The sequence below is a fragment of the Salvelinus fontinalis genome, chromosome 6 (assembly GCF_029448725.1).
Source record: "Salvelinus fontinalis isolate EN_2023a chromosome 6, ASM2944872v1, whole genome shotgun sequence".
Taxonomy (NCBI): domain Eukaryota; kingdom Metazoa; phylum Chordata; class Actinopteri; order Salmoniformes; family Salmonidae; genus Salvelinus; species Salvelinus fontinalis.
In genome coordinates this window covers 85,936,693-85,960,140 of record NC_074670.1, presented here as the reverse complement: position 1 = coordinate 85,960,140, position 23,448 = coordinate 85,936,693, and the positions used below count along the sequence as shown (strand labels likewise).

General features: G+C 45.1%; 2 protein-coding genes across 2 annotated transcripts in view; one reads left to right on the top strand and one right to left on the bottom strand.

Annotated features, from left to right (window-relative positions):
• The window catches only part of dok3 (docking protein 3), a 28,762-nt gene extending 9,747 nt beyond the window's left edge, over nt 1-19,015 (top strand). The window contains exons 5-6 of the mRNA XM_055927901.1: nt 11,899-12,068; nt 12,902-19,015. Coding sequence (XP_055783876.1) covers nt 11,899-12,068; nt 12,902-14,005 — 1,274 coding nt within the window. The 3' untranslated portion in view covers nt 14,006-19,015. The remainder of the gene's footprint in view (nt 1-11,898; nt 12,069-12,901) is intronic.
• Nucleotides 19,016-19,078: 63 nt separating this feature from the next.
• On the bottom strand, nt 19,079-21,250 carry LOC129858570 (transcription factor Atoh1-like). Its single transcript, XM_055927903.1, has one exon. It carries the CDS (start codon nt 20,808-20,810, stop codon nt 20,133-20,135), a length of 678 nt encoding a protein of 225 aa, XP_055783878.1. The 5' UTR covers nt 20,811-21,250; the 3' UTR covers nt 19,079-20,132.
• Nucleotides 21,251-23,448: the final 2,198 nt, after the last annotated feature.

Here is a 23,448-nt window from a genome sequence, read left to right as displayed (position 1 = left end):
CCCACCAACACACCCACACACCCACACACCCACACACCAACACACCCACACACCCACACACCAACACACCCACACACCCACACACCCACACACCCACCCACCAACACACCCACCCACCAACACACCCACACACCCACACACCCACACACCAACACACCCACACACCCACACACCAACACACCCACACACCCACACACCCACACACCCACACACCAACACACCCACACACCCATACACCCACACACACCAACACACCCACACACCCACACACACCAACACACCCACACACCCACACACCCACACACCAACACACCCATACACCAACACACCCACACACCAACACACCCACACACCCACACACCCACACACCAACACACCCACACACTCACCCACCAACACACCTATACACCCACACACCAGCACACCCACACACCAACACACCTATACACCCACACACCTATACACCCACACACCCACACACCCACACACCAACACACCCACACACCAACACACCCACACACCAACACACCCACACACCCACACACCCACACACCCACACACCCACACACCCATACACCAACACACCCATACACCAACACACCCATACACCAACACACCCACACACCAACACACTCACACACCCACACACCAACACACCCACACACCAATACACCCACACACCCACACACCAATACACCCACACACCAACACACCCACACACCAACACACACACCCACCCACACACCAATACACCCACACACCAACACACCCACACACCCACACACCAACACACCCATACACCAACACACACACACACACCAACACACACACACACACCAACACACCCATACACCAACACACCCACACACCAACACACCCACACACCCACACACCAACACACCCACACACCAACACACCAACACACCAATACACCCACACACCAATACACCCACACACCAACACACCAACACACCAATACACCCACACACCCACACACCAACACACCCACACACCCACACACCCACCAACACACCCACCCACACACCCACCCCACACACATATACTGTATACACTATTTATACAGCAGTATGTGGATTTGGCTATTAGAGCCACACCCGTTGCTGACAGGTGTATACAATTGAGCAGACAGCCATGCAATCTCTATAGACAAACATTGGCAGTAGAATGGTCCGTACTGAAGAGCTCAGTGACTTTCAACGCGGCACCGTCATAGGATGCCACATTTCCAACAAGTCAGTATGTCAAAGTTCTGCCCTGCTAAAGCTGCCCTGGTCAACTGTAAGTGATGTTATTGTGAAGTGGAAACATCTAGGAGCAACAACGGCTCAGCCGTGAAGTGGTAGGCCACACAAGCTCACAGAACGGGACCGCCGAGTGCTGAAGAGCGTGGTGCGTAAAAATCGTCTGTCCTCGGTTACAACACTCACTACCATGTTCCGAACTGCCTCTGGAAGCAACGTCAGCACAAGAACTGTTAGTCGGGAGCTTCATAAAATGGGTTTCCATGGCCGAGCAGCCGCACACAAGCCTAACATCACCATGCTCAATGCCAAGCGTCGGCTGGAGTGGTGTAAAGCTCACTGTCATTGGACTCTGGAGCAGCGGAAACACGTTCTCTGGAGTGATGAATCACGCTTCACCATCTGGCAGTCCGACGGACGATTCTGGGTTTGGCGGATGCCAGGAGAACACTACCTGCCTCAATGCATAGTGCCAACTGTAAAGTTTGGTGGAGGAGGAATAATGGTCTGGGGCTGTTTTTCATGGTCCCGGGCCCCTTTGTCCCAGTGAAGGGAAATCTTAACGCTACAGCATGGTTTGTCGAGATCGGTGTGAAGGAACTTGACTGGGCTGCACAGAGTCCTGACTTCAACCCCATCGAACACCTTTGGGTTGAATTAGAACTAGGGCTGTTGCAGTGACCGTATTACCGCCACACCCCGGATCGTTTAGTCACGGTAATTAGTCTTCTCCAAGCTCTGATGCTGCTGCTATAGGTTCTGCAATTGTGTGAGAAAACAGAGTGATGGCCTCTATTAAAAAGAGGAGGTTCCCATCAGCTTTCTATAGGCTAGGCCTACTATATTTATTTCTCAACTTTCCTAATATTAAGCACATTGCTTTACAACAGGAGTATAGGCTACCTGGCTGGCATGAAAATAAACCAGAGGGAAAAGCGTCCTCCATTCGCTATTTAAGTGCATAGATGACATGTATTTTTCCCTGCTGCTCCTGCTTCGATACAGGTGACATGATAATGGTCCATTCTAAATCAAAACAAATGTCACACATGTATTATTTAGTATATGTAAAGACAAGATTAAATCAAGAATAGTCTGATGGGTGACAATATTAGCCTATCACTTGTGAATTATATATTATCAATCAAGTTTATTTTATATAGCCCTTCGTACATCAGCTAATATCTCGAAGTGCTGTACAGAAACCCAGCCTAAAACCCCAAACAGCAAGCAATGCAGGTGTAGAAGCACGGTGGCTAGGAAAAACTCCCTAGAAAGGCCCAGAACCTAGGAAGAAACCTAGAGAGGAACGAGGCTATGAGGGGTGGCCAGTCCTCTTCTGGCTGTGCCGGGTGGAGATTATAACAGAACATGGCCAAGATGTTCAAAATGTTCATAAATGACAAGCATGGTCAAATAATAATCAGGAATAAATGTCAGTTGGCTTTTCATAGCCGATAATTAAGAGTTGAAAACAGCAGGTCTGGGACAGGTAGGGGTTCCATAACCGCAGGCAGAACAGTTGAAACTGGGACAGCAGCAAGGCCAGGTGGACTGGGGACAGCAAGGAGTCATCATGCCCGGTAGTCCTGACGTATAGGGCTCAGGTCCTCCGAGAGAGAGAAAGAAAGAGAGAAGGAGAGAATTAGAGAGAGCATACTTAAATTCCCACAGGACACTGGATAAGACAGGAGAAGTACTCCAGATATAACCAACTGGCCCTAGCCCCCCGACACAAACTACTGCAGCATAAATACTGGAGGCTGAGACAGGAGGGGTCAGGAGACACATATTATCACTTGTGAATGATGTCCAGCATAAGAAGCAATGCCTTTTTGTTTTACCACTTGTTCGAACCATAGTCTCACACCTCATGTAGCCCAGCCCATAGGCCTATATGTTTTAATAGGGTTAGTATCACACCTCATGTACCCTAGCCCATAGGCCTGTATGTTTTAATAGGGTTAGTATCACACCTCATGTACCCTAGCCCATAGGCCTGTATGTTTTAATAAGGTTAGTATCACACCTCATGTAGCCTAGCCCATAGTCCTATATGTTTTAATAAGGTTAGTACCACACCTCATGTAGTCTAGCCCACAGGCCTATATGTTTTAATAAGGTTTGTAACACACCTCATGTAGCCTAGCCCACAGGCCTATATGTTTTAATAAGGTTAGTAACACACCTCATGTAGCCTAGCCCATAGTCCTATATGTTTTAATAAGGTTACTACCACACCTCATGTAGTCTAGCCCATAGGTCTATATGTTTTAATAAGGTTTGTAACACACCTCATGTAGCCTAGCCCACAGGCCTATATGTTTTAATAAGGTTAGTATCACACCTCATGTAGCCTAGCCCATAGGCCTATATGTTTTAATAAGGTTAGTATCCCACCTCATGTAGCCTAGCCCATAGGCCTGTATGTTTTAATAAGGTTTGTATCACAACTAAAGTGGCCAAATAACCAATTAAAGCACATTAATCTGCTTTACAAGGGGTGCATTTATAAGCAGCGTTAGCTTCCAGTTTGCTTGAAGATAATTTTCACCATAAAAATGCACCTTTATAATAAAAGCATTACATGTATAATTGCATTTGTGGTCACTGTTGATAATGGTGTTTTATAACCCCTTTAGCGGTCGCTGTTGATAATGGTGTTTCATAACCCCTTTAGAGGTCACTGTTGATAATGGTGTTTTATAACCCCTTTAGCGGTCGCTGTTGATAATGGTGTTTTATAACCCCTTTAGCGGTCGCTGTTGATAATGGTGTTTTATAACCCCTTTAGAGGTCACTGTTGATAATGGTGTTTTATAACCCCTTTAGCGGTCACTGTTGATAATGGTGTTTTATAACCCCTTTAGCGGTCGCTGTTGATAATGGTGTTTTATAACCCCTTTAGAGGTCACTGTTGATAATGGTGTTTTATAACCCCTTTAGAGTTCGCTGTTGATAATGGTGTTTTATAACCCCTTTAGCGGTCACTGTTGATAATGGTGTTTTATAATCCCTTTAGAGGTCACTGTTGATAATGGTGTTTTATAACCCCTTTAGTTGTCGCTGTTGATAATGGTGTTTTATAACCCCTTTAGCGGTCGCTGTTGATAATGGTGTTTTATAACCCCTTTAGCGGTCACTGTTGATAATGGTGTTTTATAACCCCTTTAGCGGTCACTGTTGATAATGGTGTTTTATAACCCCTTTAGCGGTCACTGTTGATAATGGTGTTTTATAACCCCTTTAGCGGTCACTGTTGATAATGGTGTTTTATAACCCCTTTAGAGGTCACTGTTGATAATGGTGTTTTATAACCCCTTTAGAGGTCACTGTTGATAATGGTGTTTTATAACCCCTTGAGAGGTCACTGTTGATAATGGTGTTTTATAACCCCTTTAGAGGTCACTGTTGATAATGGTGTTTTATAACCCCTTTAGAGGTCACTGTTGATAATGGTGTTTTCATAACCCCTTTAGAGGTCACTGTTGATAATGGTGTTTTATAACCCCTAGCCTAATAGTTTATTAACATTTTAAGCTAAATGTTCTGATCTGTGGCGTCAAGTCATTGCTTATAAAAGGTTGTTTTGATGCTAGTGGTTGTCTTGTGGGATCTATCATATCCCACAACTGTCCCAGACTGTTTGGAATATTTATTTCTCGCACAGAATAGGTCGATTTTTGTACTATGGGGGATAGTAGATTGACATAGGCTAGTGCTTTTTGCTATTCGTTAGGCCTACTCATCTTGTTGCCCGACGAACAGTAAATGTGGACAGTTCTTCTAATATCCTAAATATGAGGAATTGGAAAAGGACACGCGCAGTTGCATCCGGGAGTGTCTGTCTTAACTCGTAGCCGTTGAGAAAGACCCAAGAACGTGACGGAGAGACATGTGAGTGAGAGACGCTTCGGATTGCGCAGCACGCTCCGGGAAAAAGGCACAATGCGTCACTCCGTCCGCGAAAGGCATGGATTATTTTTAAAGGGGGTGGCGGGGTGGGGGTGGGGGATTGGGGGGGGGGTTAGTGCGCCGCGGTGAAATTCGAGACATTGTCAAGTGCTTGTCAAATTGTGAATGAGACACTATTGGAGTGTTTTTCAAGTTACTTTTTTCAAATCATCATTAGAGTCGCATCATTCAGCCTTACAGTGTATTAAACATCAAAACATACAGCCCAACGTTTGTAGACCAACTAAAGTTACATTAATAACTATAAATCAAGCATATAGGAGTACCCGTTTCTTTGTTAACCGCTCAACACAGGTTATCCGCATGTGCGCAACACCTCAAATCATTTGGAGAAAATATTTATATTTTATTCAGCTTTGTTCAGTTGTATTCTTCATACTATAAAATAATTCCACGCGATTCTAAGAAAATTGAACTAGTGTCGCCACATCAGGACCAAACATAAGGACAACTCAGAGTATGCTATGCTGTTCTTCTGAAATATACTAGATTTTCTTCATATCATGTTTCTTTAGACCTGTCTAAAATAAATAATGGATTTATTGTGAAGGTGTAGGCTATATTACATGGATTTATTGTGATGGTGTAGGTAGACTATATTACATGGATGTATTGTGATGGTGTAGACTATATTACATGGATTTATTAGACTTTTTAAAATGGCTTGTTGGCTGTGTGTGTGGAAGCCAGGAGATGCTAAATGTGTTTTGCTTGACAAACACCGGTTACCACCACAGCCCTACAACGCAGACTCCGCAGCAATGTTCCAACATCTAGTGGAAAGCCTTCCCAGAAGAGTGGAGGCTGTTATAGTAGCAAAGGGGGACCAACTCCATATTAATGCCTTCCCAGACGAGTGGAGGCTGTTATAGCAGCAATGTTCCAACATCTAGTGGAAAGCCTTCCCAGAAGAGTGGAGGCTGTTATAGCAGCAATGTTCCATCATCTAGTGGAAAGCCTTCTGAGAAGAGTGGAGGCTGTTATAGCAGCAATGTTCCAACATCTAGTGGAAAGCCTTCTGAGAAGAGTGGAGGCTGTTATAGCAGCAATGTTCCAACATCTAGTGGAAATCCTTCCCAGAAGAGTGGAGGCTGTTATAGTAGCAAAGGGGGACCAACTCCATATTAATGCCTTCCCAGACGAGTGGAGGCTGTTATAACAGCAAAGGGGGACCATCTCCATATTAATGCCTTCCCAGACGAGTGGAGGCTGTTATAGCAGTAATGTTCCAACATCTAGTGGAAAGCCTTCCCAGAAGAGTGGAGGCTGTTATAGCAGCAATGTTCCAACATCTAGTGGAAATCCTTCCCAGAAGAGTGGAGGCTGTTATAGTAGCAAAGGGGGACCAACTCCATATTAATGCCTTCCCAGACGAGTGGAGGCTGTTATAGCAGCAATGTTCCAACATCTAGTGGAAAGCCTTCCCAGAAGAGTGGAGGCTGTTATAGCAGCAATGTTCCAACATCTAGTGGAAAGCCTTCCCAGAAGAGTGGAGGCTGTTATAGCAGCAATGTTCCAACATCTAGTGGAAAGCCTTCCCAGACGAGAGGAGGCTGTTATAGCAGCAATGTTCCAACATCTAGTGGAAAGCCTTCCCAGAAGAGTGGAGGCTGTTATAGCAGCAATGTTCCAACATCTAGTGGAAAGCCTCCCCAGAAGAGTGGAGGCTGTTATAACAGCAATGTTCCAACATCTAGTGGAAAGCCTTCCCAGAAGTGTGGAGGCTGTTATAGCAGCAATGTTCCAACATCTAGTGGAAAGCCTTCCCAGAAGAGTGGAGGCTGTTATAGCAGCAATGTTCCAACATCTAGTGGAAAGCCTTCCCAGACGAGTGGAGGCTGTTATAGCAGCAATGTTCCAACATCTAGTGGAAAGCCTTCCCCGAAGAGTGGAGGCTGTTATAGCAGCAAAGGGGGGGACCATCTCCATATTAATGCCCATGATTTTGTAATGAGATGTTGAACGTGCAGGTGTCCACATACTTTTGGTCATGTAGTGTAGATACAGTACATCTTGGCAATGCGTTCCAGACCCGCCCCACTACGTGTTGTTATCACAGTAATCTGTCCTGTAAACGCTGAGTGTTTCGAAACAGGACACAGTATGGCCCAATGGAACAGAGAAGGATGACACTGCTATTTTAGAAGAACTAACACAGAACGAAAAGGCCTTGTAAAAAAAGAAAAAAAAAGAAAGAGTGGATGATGAATAAATGATGGATGAGCCAGGGAGCTTTCAAATCAAATTTTATTTGTCACATACACATGGTTAGCAGAGGTTAATGCGAGTGTAGCGAAATGCTTGTGCTTCTAGTTCCGACAATGCAGTAATATCTAACAAGTAATCTAACAATTCCCAAACAACTACCTAATACACACAAATCTAAAGGGGTGAATGAGAATACAATGGCTTGCGAAAGTATTCACTCCCATTGGCAATTTTCCTATTTTGTTGCCTTTCACAACCTGGAGGCAAAATAGATTTTTTGGGGGGTTGTATCATTTGATTTACACAATATGCCAACCACTTTGAAGATGCAAAATATATATTTTTATTGTTAAACAAACAAGAAATAAGACAAGAAAACAAAACTTGAGCGTGCATAACTATTCACCCTCCCCCAAAGTCAATACTTTGTAGAGCCACCTTTTGCAAAATTTACAGCTGCAAGTTTCTTGGGGTATGTCTCTATAAGCTTGGCACATCTAGCCACCGGGATTTTTGCCCATTCTTCAAGGCAAAACTACTCCAGCTCCTTCAAGTTGGATGGGTTCCGCTGGTGTACAGCAATCTTTAAGTCGTACCACAGATTCTCAATTGGATCGAGGTCTGAGATTTGACTAGGCCATTCCAAGACATTTAAAAATGTTCCCTTAAACCACTTGAGTGTAGCTTTAGCAGTATGCTTAGGGTCATTGTCCTGCTGGAAGGTGAACCTCCGTCCCAGTCTCAAATCTCTGGAAGACTGAGACAGGTTTCCCTCAAGAATTCCCCTGTATTTAGTGCCATCCATCATTCCTTCAATTCAGAGCAGTTTCCCAGTCCCTGCCGATGAAAAACATCCCCATAGCATGATGCTGCCACCACCATGCTTCACTGTGGGGATATGTGTTCTCGGGGTGATGAGAGGTTTTGGGTTTGCGCCAGACATAGCGTTTTCCTTGATGGCCAAAAATCTAATTTTTAGTCTCATCTGACCAGAGTACCTTCTTCCATATGTTTGTGGAGTCTCCCACATGCCTTTTGGCAAACACCAATGCTGTTTATTTTTTTTCTTTAAGCAATGGCTTTTTTCTAGACACTCTTTCGTAAAGCCCAGCTCTGTGGAGTGTACGGCTTAAAGTGGTCCTATGGACAGATAACCCTGAAGGAGATGGAGTATCGGTGCTCTCTTTGTTGCCTCTCTGATTAATGCCCTCCTTGCCTGGTCCACGAGTTTTGGTGGGCGGCCCTCTCTTGGCAGGTTTATTGTGGTGCCATATATTTAATGGTGCTCTGTGGGATGTCCAAAGTTTCAGATATTTTTTAAAACCCCAACCCTGATCTGTACTTCTCCACCTGTTTGGAGAGCTCCTTGCTCTTCATGGTGCCCCTTGCCCTTCTTGAGGGTGTCAGGTCGGGGAGGGTATCAAGTCAGGTTGGGGAGGGTATCAAGTCAGGTTGGGGAGGATATCAAGTCAGGTTGGGGAGGGTATCAAGTCAGGTCGGGGAGGATATCAAGTCAGGTTGAGGAGGATATCAAGTCAGGTCAGGATATCAAGTCAGGTCAGGATATCAAGTCAGGTCAGGGAGGGTATCAAGTCAGGTCGGGGAGGGTATTAAGTCAGGTCGGGGAGGGTATTAAGTCAGGTCGGGGAGGGTTTCAAGTCAGGTTGGGGAGGGTATCAAGTCAGGTTGGGGAGGGTATCAAGTCAGGTGGAGGAGGGTATCAAGTCAGGTTGGGGAGGATGTCAAGTCAGGTCAGGGAGGGTATCAAGTCAGGTCGGGGAGGGTATTAAGTCAGGTGGAGGAGGGTATCAAGTCAGCTTGGGGAGGGTATTAAGTCAGGTGGAGGAGGGTATCAAGTCAGGTTGGGGAGGGTATCAAGTCAGCTTGGGGAGGGTATTAAGTCAGGTCGAGTCATAAGGCTCAAGTCCAAGTCAAGTCACGAGTCAATTGGTGTCAAAGTCAAAGTCGACTTGCAAGTCATCATATTTGTGACTCGAGTCCAGGTCCTATGACTTGAGTCCACACCTCTGCTATTTTGTGTGTGTCCATAACATGAAATCAAGATAAATATCCATTTAAATTACAGGTTGTAATGCAACAAAATAGGAAAAACACAGAGGGGGATGAATAAATTTGCAAGGCACTGTATGTCTATGTAAGTATATGGATGAGCGATGGCCGACCGATAAAATACAGTATATACATGTGATATGAGTAATGTAAGATATGTGAACATTATTAAAGTGCCATTATTTAGAGTGGCATTATATAAAGGGACCTAGTGATCCATTTATGAAAGTGTCCGGTGATTGGGTCTCATAGTTGGCAGCAGCCTCTCTGAGTTAGTGATGGCTGTTTAACAGTCTGATGGCCTTGAGATAGAAGCTGTTTTTCAGTCTCTCGGTCCCCGCTTTGATGCACCTGTACTGACCTCGCCTTCTGGATGATAGTGGGGTGAACAGGCAGTGGCTCGGGTGGTTGTTGTCCTTGATCTTTATGGCCTTCCTGTGACATCGGGTGCTGTAGGTGTCCTGGAGGGCAGGTAGTTTTCCCCCGGTGATGCGTTGTGCAGACCTCATTGCCCTCTGGAGAGCCGTGCGGTTGAGGGCGGTGCAGTGGCCGTTGAGGATCAGTGAAGTGGAGATGTTGTTTCCTACCTTCACCACCTGGGGGGGGGGGGGCGGCCCGTCAGGAAGTCCAGGACCCAGTTGCACAGGGCGGAGTTCAAGACCCAGGGCCTCCAGCTTAATGATGACCTTGGTGGGTACTATAGTGTTGAATGTTGAGATATAGTCAATGAACAGCATTCTTACATAGGTATTCCTCTTGTCCAGATGGGATAGGGCAGTGTGATGGTGATTGTGGCGTCTGTGGACCTGTTGGGGCGGTATGCAAACTGAAGTGGGACTAGGGTGACCGGTAAGGTGGAGGGGATATGATCCTTGACTAGTTTCAAGAAGCACTTCATGATGACAGAAGTGAGTGCTATAGGGCGGTAGTCATTCAGTTCCGTTACCTTCGCCTCCTTGGATACAGGAACAATGGTGGCCATCTTGAAGCATGTGGGGACAGCAGACTGGGATAGGGAGAGATTGAATATGTCCGTAAACATACCAGCCAGCTGGTCTGTGCATGCTCTGAGGACTCGGCTAGGGATGCCGTCTGGGCCAGCAGCCTTGCGAGGGTTAATGCGTTTAAATGTTTTACTCACGTCAGCCACGGAGAAGGAGAGGAGGGGGGGGTGCAGTCCTTGTTCGCGGGCCGCGACAGTGGCACTGTATTATCCTCAAAGTGGGAAAAAAAAGAAGGTGTTTAGTTTGTCTGAAAACGTGACGTCGGTTTCCGTAACGTGGCTGGATTTATTTTTTGTAGTCCGTGAGTGCCTGTAGACCCTGCCACATACGTCTCGTGTCTGAGCCGTTGAATGGCGACTCCACTTTGTCCCTGTACCGGCATTTCTCTTGTTTGATTGCCCTGCGGAGGGAATAACTACACGGTTTATATTCAAACATATTCCCAGACCTTTTTCCATGGTTAAATGCAGTGGATCGCGCTTTCAGTTTTGCGCAAATGCTGCCATGGTTTCTGGTAAGGGTAGGTTTTAATCATCACTGTAGTATTAAACAGCAAAAAGACTCCGAATGTATCCCAAATAGCACCCTATTCCCTACATAGTGCACTACTATGGCACCCTATTCCCTACATAGTGCACTACTATGGCACCCTATTCCCTACATAGTGCACTACTATGGCACCCTATTCCCTACATAGTGCACTACTATGGCACCCTATTCCCTACATAGTGCACTACTATGGCACCCTATTCCCTACATAGTGCACTACTATGGCACCCTATTCCCTACATAGTGCACTACTATGGCACCCTATTCCCTACATAGTGCACTACTATGGCACCCTATTCCCTACATAGTGCACTACTTTTGACCAGAGCTCTATGGGCCCGAATAGGGTGTGCGATTTGGGACGTCCCCATTCTCTGACAGCAGCCCTATACAGGCAGGAGAGATTTCAGAGGCTCAGACACACAGGAGAGAAAGGTTTCTGAGTCAGCAACCGCTGCTTATCCAAATGTGTTTCATTTCAAAGTATTTTGCTTCGTGTCATTCTGTTGACTTCACACCCCCCCCCTGACAAGCTGGAAACTGCAGAAAATAATAGTTGTTTTGCAAATCATTTGAATATCCTTGTGACTTTTGTGTTTAATCTATTTATATGCTTTTTTTATTCAAATAAATAAGTATTTTTTGACTGGTCAGCATGTTAGAGTTTTGTGTAACAGACATTGTGTAGGAACTAATTCTTACTTGAGATACAATAAGAGCTACATAAATCTCCATGTATGAATGATAAACCTTAATGAATCTCAAGTTAACATCATGAGTGTGATGTTAAAATATCTTTCCTCTCCTCTTCCTTCTGCTGCTCCTCCCAGCCCAATACCAGGTGACAGTTAAGACCAATGAGGCGTCGAGGAGATGTCAGCTGACAGGAAGTTACCTCCTCTTGCCAGAACGAGACGCCATATTGCTCCAGGACATCCAGACTGGTGTGACCGTCTACTGCTGGCCTTACCACCTCCTACGACGCTTCGGACAGGTCAAGGTAAAGAGTGAGAGGTCAGGGTGAAAGGTCAGAGGTCAGATCCTCTACTTCTGGCCCTACGACGCTTCGGACAGGTCAAGGTAAAGAGTGAGAGGTCAGGGTGAAAGGTCAGAGGTCAGATCCTCTACTTCTGGCTCTACCAGCTTCTATGACGCTTCGGACAGGTCAGTGTAAAGGGTTAGAGGTCAAGGTAAAAGGTCAGGATTCCTAAGTAGTTTATTCAGTGGTAATGTCCAGTAGATTTCAGCTAGAGTTATGTTGTGTCTATCATAATCACCAGTGTTGTGTCTATCATAATCACCAGGATTTTGCGGCTGCAATTCTAACATTTTGCACGGCAATATGCAATGATTTAGTCCAATTTGTTACAAGAATGTGCTGTCGAGGGAAAGAGTTTGTTGCCCTGTGTCTTGACTGAACCATATTATGCAGTAAATGTGTGGTGATTGGTTAAAATTGTCATCCCTCTTTTTTTTAGTGCGGTGATCGGTCAGTTTTCCTGCACTAATATTGTGATGATTTGACTGTTTTATGTGGTAATAATGCAGTGATTGAAGAGTAATGCACAGCCAGAAGAGGACTGGCCACCCCTCATAGCCTGGTTCCTCTCTAGGTTTCTTCCTAGGTTCTGGCCTTTCTAGGGAGTTTTTCCTAGTCACCGTGCTTCTACACCTGCATTGCTTGCTGTTTGGGGTTTTAGGCTGGGTTTCTGTACAGCACTTCGAGATATTAGCTGATGTACGAAGGGCTATATAAAATAAACTTGATTGATTGATTGATTGGTCCATTCTGGAGGGACTGAGTAACCTTGTGTTGTGTGTGTTGATTGACAGGGGGGCTTCAGCATCGAGGCGGGCCGTCGCTGTAGCTCGGGAGAGGGTCAATTCACCTTCCTGTCCGTGCACGCTCCTCAGATCTACAAGGCCATGGAAGATGCTCTCACTCTGCACGGCGAGATGGACAATGAAAACACCAAGACCTCTATCCAGCCTCCTAGCAACTCGTCGTCTCCTCAACTTCCTCATTCTTCCCCCTCTACTCACCTTCCACGTAACTCATCATCTCCTCAACTTCCTCATTCTTCCCCCTCTACTCACTCTCCACGTAACTCATCGTCTCCTCAACTTCCTCATTCTTCCCCCTCTACTCATCCTTCTTGTAATTCCCCCTCCTCTTCTCATCACCCTCCTATCAAACAAAGAGTCCACACCCACACCCGCACCGAACTATCAGACAGACCCGCTGCACCTCCTCTACCAATGAGAAACAACCTCTTACCCAGCCCTCCAATCATATCTCCTGTTACTGAACAGGTTCCGGGGCCTGAGCCAATGGCTGACTCTGATTGTGGTCTGTATGCCACTATAGTGGACCACCTCCCCCCCAGAATGAAGCACCCGTCAACTCCACTCAGGACGCAGCACAGCCTGCATCTCTATGACGAGAAAGAGGAGGAAGAAGAGAGGTGCCACTCCCTGGATACTGTCAACCTGAATAAACTGGGGCTGGGTACAGGGCTGGGGGTGGGGCTGGGCCTGGGAGAGGGGTCTCCTTATTACAACCTGAGAAGGGGTATTACTGGGAGGGCAGAGGAGGAGGAGGAGGAAGAGGAGGAGAGAGAGAGGGAGAGTGTGGTGGGTAGCTCACAGTGTATCTATGCTTTAGTGAGCAAGCCCTCTGAGACCCAGCCACTGCCTCTGGCCTTGTCCCTGCCTCAACCCCAAACCCAGTCCCGGTCTATGCCAAACCTCTCCCGCCTGCAGACTCAGCTACAGGGGGAAGAGGAGATGGGCTTGGGGGGCTCCATCACCCCCAACCACGACCCTATCAGTTTTAAACAGAAGCTCTCTGACATCCTGGGTAAGGATCTGGCTAAGTTACAGCAGCCCCTACCAGCAGCCCCATCACCCCCAACACCAAGAGGCAGTGAATACTAATGTCTCCCGTTACTAAAAGACTGTGACTGTTATACCAGCTCTATCAGAACTAGATGACATGGGGCGGTGACTGTTATACCAGCTCTATGAGAACTAGATGACATGGGGAGGTGACTGTTATACCAGCTTTATCAGAACTAGATGACATGGGGAGGTGACTGTTATACCAGCTCTATGAGAACTAGATGACATGGGTTGGTGACTTATACCAGCTCTATCAGAACTAGATGACATGGGGGGGTGACTGTTATACCAGCTCTATCAGAACTAGATGACCTGGGGAGGTGACTGTTATACCAGCTCTATCAGAACTAGATGACATGGGGAGGTGACTGTTATACCAGCTCTATCAGAACTAGAAGACATGGGGAGGTGACTGTTATACCAGCTCTATCAGAACTAGATGACATGGGGAGGTGACTGTTATACCAGCTCTATCAGAACTAGATGACATGGGGAGGTGACTGTTATACCAGCTCTATCAGAACTAGATGACATGGGTTGGTGACTTATACCAGCTTTATCAGAACTAGATGACATGGGGAGGTGACTGTTATACCAGCTCTATCAGAACTAGATGACATGGGGAGGTGACTGTTATACCAGCTCTATCAGCTCTATCAAAACTAGATGACATGGGGAGGTGACTGTTATACCAGCTCTATCAGAACTAGATGACATGGGGTGGTGACTGTTATACCAGCTCTATCAGAACTAGATGACATGGGGAGGTGACTGTTATACCAGCTCTATCAGAACTAGATGACACGGGGGAGGTGACTGTTATACCAGCTCTATCAGAACTAGATGACATGGGGAGGTGACTGTTATACCAGCTCTATCAGAACTAGAAGACATGGGGAGGTGACTGTTATACCAGCTCTATCAGAACTAGATGACATGGGGAGGTGACTGTTATACCAGCTCTATCAGAACTAGATGACATGGGTTGGTGACTTATACCAGCTCTATCAGAACTAGATGACATGGGGGGGTGACTGTTATACCAGCTCTATCAGAACTAGATGACATGGGGAGGTGACTGATATACCAGCTCTATCAGAACTAGATGACATGGGGAGGTGACTGTTATACCAGCTCTATCAGAACTAGATTACATGGGGAGGTGACTGTTATAACAGCTCTATCAGAACTAGATGACATGGGGCGGTGACTGATATACCAGCTCTATCAGCTCTATCAGAACTAGATGACATGGGGAGGTGACTGTTATACCAGCTCTATCAGCTCTATCAGAACTAGATGACATGGGGAGGTGACTGTTATTCCAGCTCTATCAGAACTAGATGACATGGGGAGGTGACTGTTATACCAGCTCTATCAGTTCTATCAGAACTAGATGACATGGGGAGGTGACTGTTATACCAGCTCTATCAGAACTAGATGACATGGGGAGGTGACTGTTATACCAGCTCTATCAGAACTAGATGACATTGGGAGGTGACTGTTATACCAGCTCTATCAGAACTAGAAGACATGGGGAGGTGACTGTTATACCAGCTCTATCAGAACTAGATGACATGGGGGAGGTGACTGTTATACCAGCTCTATCAGCTCTATCAGAACTAGATGACATGGGGAGGTGACTGTTATACCAGCTCTATCAGAACTAGATGACATGGGGAGGTGACTGTTATACCAGCTCCATCAGAACTAGATGACATGGGGAGGTGACTGTTATACCAGCTCTATCAGCTCTATCAGAACTAGATGACATGGGGAGGTGACTGTTATACCAGCTCTATCAGAACTAGATGACATGGGGGGGTGACTGTTATACCAGCTCTATCAGAACTAGATGACATGGGGGGTGACTGTTATATCAGCTCTATCAGAACTAGATTACATGGGGAGGTGACTGTTATACCAGCTCTATCAGAACTAGATGACATGGGGAGGTGACTGTTATACCAGCTCTATCAGCTCTATCAGAACTAGATGACATGGGGAGGTGACTGTTATACCAGCTCTATCAGAACTAGATGACATGGGGAGGTGACTGTTATACCAGCTCTATCAGAACTAGATGACATGGGGAGGTGACTGTTATACCAGCTCTATCAGAACTAGATGACATGGGGTGGTGACTGTTATACCAGCTCTATCAGAACTAGAAGACATGGGGGGGTGACTGTTATACCAGCTCTATCAGAACTAGATGACATGGGGGGGTGACTGTTATACCAGCTCTATCAGAACTAGATTACATGGGGAGGTGACTGTTATACCAGCTCTATCAGAACTAGATGACATGGGGAGGTGACTGTTATACCAGCTCTATCAGCTCTATCAGAACTAGATGACATGGGGAGGTGACTGTTATACCAGCTCTATCAGCTCTATCAGAACTAGATGACATGGGGAGGTGACTGTTATACCAGCTCTATCAGAACTAGATGACATGGGTTGGTGACTTATACCAGCTCTATCAGAACTAGATGACATGGGGGGGGTGACTGTTATACCAGCTCTATCAGAACTAGATTACATGGGGAGGTGACTGTTATACCAGCTCTATCAGAACTAGATGACATGGGGAGGTGACTGTTATACCAGCTCTATCAGAACTAGATGACATGGGGAGGTGACTGTTATACCAGCTCTATCAGCTCTATCAGAACTAGATGACATGGGGGGGTGACTGTTATACCAGCTCTATCAGCTCTATCAGATCTAGATGACATGGGGAGGTGACTGTTATACCAGCTCTATCAGAACTAGATGACATGGGGTGGTGACTGTTATACCAGCTCTATCAGAACTAGATGACATGGGGGGGGTGACTGTTATACCAGCTCTATCAGAACTAGATTACATGGGGAGGTGACTGTTATAACAGCTCTATCAGAACTAGATGACATGGGGCGGTGACTGATATACCAGCTCTATCAGCTCTATCAGAACTAGATGACATGGGGAGGTGACTGATATAACAGCTCTATCAGAACTAGATGACATGGGGAGATGACTGTTATATCAGCTCTATCAGACCTAGATGACATGGGGAGGTGACTGTTATACCAGCTCTATCAGAACTAGATGACATGGAGAGGTGACTGTTATACCAGCTCTATCAGAACTAGATGACATGTGGGGGTGACTGTTATACCAGCTCTATCAGCTCTATCAGAACTAGATGACATGGGGAGGTGACTGTTATACCAGCTCTATCAGAACTAGAAGACATGGAGAGGTGACTGTTATACCAGCTCTATCAGCTCTATCAGAACTAGAAGACATGGGGAGGTGACTGTTATACCAGCTCTATCAGCTCTATCAGAACTAGATGACATGGGGGGGTGACTGTTATACCAGCTCTATCAGAACTAGATGACCTGGGGAGGTGACTGTTATACCAGCTCTATCAGAACTAGATGACATGGGGAGGTGACTGTTATACCAGCTCTATCAGCTCGATCAGAACTAGATGACATGGGGAGGTGACTGTTATACCAGCTCTATCAGAACTAGATGACATGGGGAGGTGACTGTTATACCAGCTCTATCAGCTCTATCAGAACTAGATGACATGGGGTGGTGACTGTTATACCAGCTCTATCAGAACTAGATGACATGGGGGGGTGACTGTTATACCAGCTCTATCAGCTCTATCAGAACTAGGTGACATGGGGAGGTGACTGTTATACCAGCTCTATCAGAACTAGGTGACATGGGGAGGTGACTGTTATACCAGCTCTATCAGAACTAGATGACATGGGGGAGGTGACTGTTATACCAGCTCTATCAGAACTAGATGACATGGGGGAGGTGACTGTTATACCAGCTCTATCAGCTCTATCAAAACTAGATGACATGGGGAGGTGACTGTTATACCAGCTCTATCAGCTCTATCAGAACTAGATGACATGGGGGGGTGACTGTTATACCAGCTCTATCAGCTCTATCAGAACTAGATGACATGGGGGGGTGACTGTTATACCAGCTCTATCAGAACTAGATGACATGGGGTGGTGACTGTTATACCAGCTCTATCAGAACTAGATGACATGGGGGGGTGACTGTTATACCAGCTCTATCAGCTCTATCAGAACTAGATGACATGGGGTGGTGACTGTTATACCAGCTCTATCAGAACTAGATGACATGGGGGGGTGACTGTTATACCAGCTCTATCAGCTCTATCAGAACTAGGTGACATGGGGAGGTGACTGTTATACCAGCTCTATCAGAACTAGGTGACATGGGGAGGTGACTGTTATACCAGCTCTATCAGAACTAGATGACATGGGGAGGTGACTGTTATACCAGCTCTATCAGAACTAGATGACATGGGGGAGGTGACTGTTATACCAGCTCTATCAGCTCTATCAGAACTAGATGACATGGGGGGGTGACTGTTATACCAGCTCTATCAGAACTAGATGACATGGGGAGGTGACTGTTATACCAGCTCTATCAGAACTAGATGACATGGGGAGGTGACTGTTATACCAGCTCTATCAGAACTAGTTGACATGGGGGGGGGGGGGACTTTGGTCCCTGAAGACCTGCCAGTATTAAAAGTGTATTGTGTGCATTTGTATATTGCATTTATTTCAGCATTTAGCCTAGAAATCCCCCCCACAACCTCTCTACACCCCTGGTCCCAGTGAAGCCAAAATACCGTGGCTGTAATTATCACTACTCGGACTCTACCCCTACCTAATCTCATCTACCCAGAACAATATCATGTAAGTTATATAGTCTGTCCACAAGACATGCTATGAGAGGAGACCGACCAGCGCTATTCAAAACAATAGGATTCCATCAAAAGTGTTGTGTGCGTGTGTGCATTTGTAAATTGCATTTTTAATTTCAACATTTACATATTACGGATGTATCTCTTGCATTAAATACAAATATATTGAAACAACATATTGAGTTGACTAAAAGAAGGTTATGCATTGATTTCTCATGCCAATAAAGTCCTTTGACTACACAGTGTTGAAGCTGTTGAAATTAAATCAGAGTGAATTATTCTGGAAAATTTATAAGGAAAAAAAACATTCTAAATATTTATCTACCAAATAAAAAAACTTTTTTTCCCCCATCAAAAGTTATTCTTGGAAGAAATCAAATAATAATACATTAATATCAAAGTATTTTTTATTTTAATTTTATTTATTATTATTAGATATGCATGCAATCAAACCGTGTAACCAAATGTTCCAGATGTATTTAGTCAATAAAGTGCAAGGAAGGAAGGAAAGAAAGCCCCCATGAGAAGTCATAAGATCAGGCCTTGTTTAAATACACAATGAAGTCTTCATTATCACACAGTAGGCTAGGTCTTTTTAATTTTACACTGTTGATATCTAATAAATATAATAAATAAATAGGGTATGATGAAACATCCCTCACTATGAGTAAAAGATGTTTGAAAAAAGACATTTTCAACGTCTTGCGCTCACTGGGATATGAACAATATCATGTAAGTTACGTCTTTTGCTCACTGGGATATGAACAATATCATGTAAGTTACGTCTTGCGCTCACTGGGATATGAACCATATCATGTAAGTTACGTCTTGTGCTCACTGGGATATGAACAATATCATGTAAGTTACGTCTTGTGCTCACTGGGATATGAACAATATCATGTAAATTACGTCTTGTGCTCACTGGGATATTCGTGTTCGTCTCTAAATGTAGGCGACAGTACCGTTTTAATCTACCCAGAACGTTATTCTACTTTTCAAGCTACCAGCAGAGTTTTGGAAAACATTTCAATTCCAGTCAATTCGGGAAAGTAAACCAAATTCTGATGCCAATGTTTCCCATTGACAAGCGTTGGAGAGAATTGGAATTTCAGTGTACTTCCTGAATTTTAAATGGGAATTGACCGCAACCCTGGTGTCCATTTATAATAAATAAATATGGCATGATGAGACAAGTGTTCTAGTCTAAATGTAGCCGAGAGTAGGCCTTAGACTACCGTCTCAATCTAAACCACAATCTCATTCAACATTTCAAGGTGGGCTACGTGGCTCTATTTTGGTGTCCGTTATTGTCTTCTAAAACACAGACAGTTTATATCAAATATTAAACAATCCGTATGAAAACCTCGACTAAAACAGTTCCTGTTGTCACGTTCAGACTCTAAATTGTCACCGTCTACCGGCCTGTCCGTCCTCAAAGTCACTGTAATGCGACGACTCTCCATCACTCCCGTTAGAAGTGTTAGACACCCTCTTATTCCCCGATTCTAGATCAGATTTAGGCGCAGACAGAATGATGAGGTGACCGACGGGACCATTGTTCTCCTGTTCTCCGGCCAGTCTCTTGTTCTGTGGCTGCGGTGAGGGGGAGTCCTGCAGGGTGTTGCTGATCCCAGCCGTCCCGCCGCCACCCCGCAAGGGCTCTGGAGAGAGAGACCCCAGAAGGTTCCTCCTAGCCGGGATGAGGTGGTCTATGTCTGGTGAGGCGCATCCACTCCGTGACCCTCCCCGCCCCTCTGGCTTCACCACCCCGGTGAGCAGCCCCGAAAGTTCCTGGATGTAGATCTGAGCCATCTGGAGAGTATCGTACTTGGACAATTTATTATTATCGGACGGAATCACGCTCCGCAACGTGTCAAACGCCTTGTTCAGCCCGTGCATCCTCCGTCTCTCCCGGGCATTAGCCGCGACTCGCCGGTGTTTCTGTGGGCCCGGGTGGTGGCCCTGCTGCTTACCGTTTCCTCCCTCTCCTTGGTCACCGGGTACTGTGTCGAGGTCCATTTCTATCGTGACACCACTGTCCGTTAGTTTACTCACCGACATGAGTTTCTCCAGTGAGATATCCATGGAGCCGCTGTGCGCGTAATGGCCCGTATCTCTGGGTGAGTATAGAGACTGTCCTCCTGGAGATGTTACCCTGGTTCTGGATGCGAAAGGCTCCCGTTAAGACTGTTCCATTAGGGGGAAGTCCTCGCCTGTGTCGTCTGGCCAGCCGGACAGTTCTGTTTTAGCTGTCATAAAGGCTACAGACATCCACGACTTGGTTGGAGAGGTATGGTGAGTTATTTAGCTCTTTCTTAGATAACCAATATTTGGAAAGCACTGGAACGTGTCTTGAATATTCAGCTTGTAAGAGTCGGTTGAAGAGTTAGGAGTTTCAGAGGGGGGAAAAAAAAGTGAACTTAAAAATATTTTAAAAATCCACCAAAACCAGGTTCGGACCGCGTTGCAAATGTATCTATTTCAATGACCAAGGACGGCGCTAACAGTTGACTCACTTGTGAACAATCTCCTGGCTGTCACCTCTGGATCCTGGCCGATCCTTCAGTACTACATCCCCCTCCACCAACCCCGCCCCAGGAGGCACGCAGGGTTAGATGGCACAGCCAATGGCGTGGGTTGCCTCTTCCCAACAAAAGAAAACAATTGGGTCAATCTGAACTTTTTTCTTCCTGTAAATATTATAACTTAAACCTGATGTTGTTGACATTTTGGCTTCACTTGTCATCCGAGGTAATCTATTATTCTAAAGACGTTTCGTTTATGTGTTGGGAGAAAATAGTTGTATTTTTCATTAACATTTTTAAAATAGTTTGTTTTCAACGAATTAACTCTCATGACTAGAGGTTGTTTGCGTTTATTCGATTCCAGAAAATATTGTGGGACTTTTAGGTCTGGTGAAAAATAAACAAATGATTTATGTTTATCGAATACACATTTTTCTAAACGCTACTTTTTGTAGTCTTGTCAGTTTCACCAAATAACAGATGAGTTATTTATATGAATAGTACAACCAATACACCCCGTAACTCCGTGAGGGTGGCGTACTCGCTTTGTCATCTCCCCGTACTTCATATGAATATTGATCTTCCTCTAGTTTGTGTTGCTGCCAACATCAGTTAAAAACGTACCCGCATCCTTATCCCGTAACAATATAATTTAGCGCAGATAAGCAACGGAATTGGCTCGGGAGAAGCAGACTCATAGCAGGACAACTGGCATACATGGCAGAGTAATATATGTTGTAGTTTGTTCTCAAATAAACAGTAAAAATTGACAATCTCTGTGGATTATTTGCTGTAATAAAAGTGGCCAGGTGGTAGGCAGGGAGATGGACACACCTGTCTCCGTCACTGCCCGGATCACTGATAACAGATATGTCTCAATACAGGGCTTGTAGGTATAACCACAGCTATGAATCATGTAGTAGTTATAGGAGTCAATACAGGGCTGGTAGGTATAACCACAGCTATGAATCATGTAGTAGTTATAGGAGTCAATACAGGGCTGGTAGGTATAACCACAGCTATGAATCATGTAGTAGTTATAGGAGTCAATACAGGGCTGGTAGGTATAACCACAGCTATGAATCATTTAGTAGTTATAGGAGTCAATACAGGGCTTGTAGGTATAACCACAGCTATGAATCATGTAGTAGTTATAGGAGTCAATACAGGGCTGGTAGGTATAACCACAGCTATGAATCATGTAGTAGTTATAGGAGTCAATACAGGGCTGGTAGGTATAACCACAGCTATGAATCATGTAGTAGTTATAGGAGTCAATACAGGGCTGGTAGGTATAACCACAGCTATGAATCATTTAGTAGTTATAGGAGTCAATACAGGGCTGGTAGGTATAACCACAGCTATGAATCATTTAGTAGTTATAGGAGTCAATACAGGGCTGGTAGGTATAACCACAGCTATGAATCATTTAGTAGTTATAGGAGTCAATACAGGGCTGGTAGGTATAGCCACAGCTATGAATCATTTAGTAGTTATAGGAGTCAATACAGGGCTGGTAGGTATAACCACAGCTATGAATCATTTAGTAGTTATAGGAGTCAATACAGGGCTGGTAGGTATAGCCACAGCTATGAATCATTTAGTAGTTATAGGAGTCAATACAGGGCTGGTAGTTATAGGAGTCAATACAGGGCTGGTAGGTATAGCCACAGCTATGAATCATTTAGTAGTTATAGGAGTCAATACAGGGCTGGTAGGTATAACCACAGCTATGAATCATTTAGTAGTTATAGGAGTCCATACAGGGCTGGTAGGTATAACCACAGCTATGAATCATTTAGTAGTTATAGGAGTCAATACAGGGCTGGTAGGTATAACCACAGCTATGAATCATTTAGTAGTTATAGGAGTCAATACAGGGCTGGTAGGTATAACCACAGCTATGAATCATTTAGTAGTTATAGGAGTCAATACAGGGCTGGTAGGTATAACCACAGCTATGAATCATTTAGTAGTTATAGGAGTCAATACAGGGCTGGTAGGTATAACCACAGCTATGAATCATTTAGTAGTTATAGGAGTCCATACAGGGCTGGTAGGTATAACCACAGCTATGAATCATTTAGTAGTTATAGGAGTCCATACAGGGCTGGTAGGTATAACCACAGCTATGAATCATTTAGTAGTTATAGGAGTCAATACAGGGCTGGAAGGTATAGCCACAGCTATAAATCATT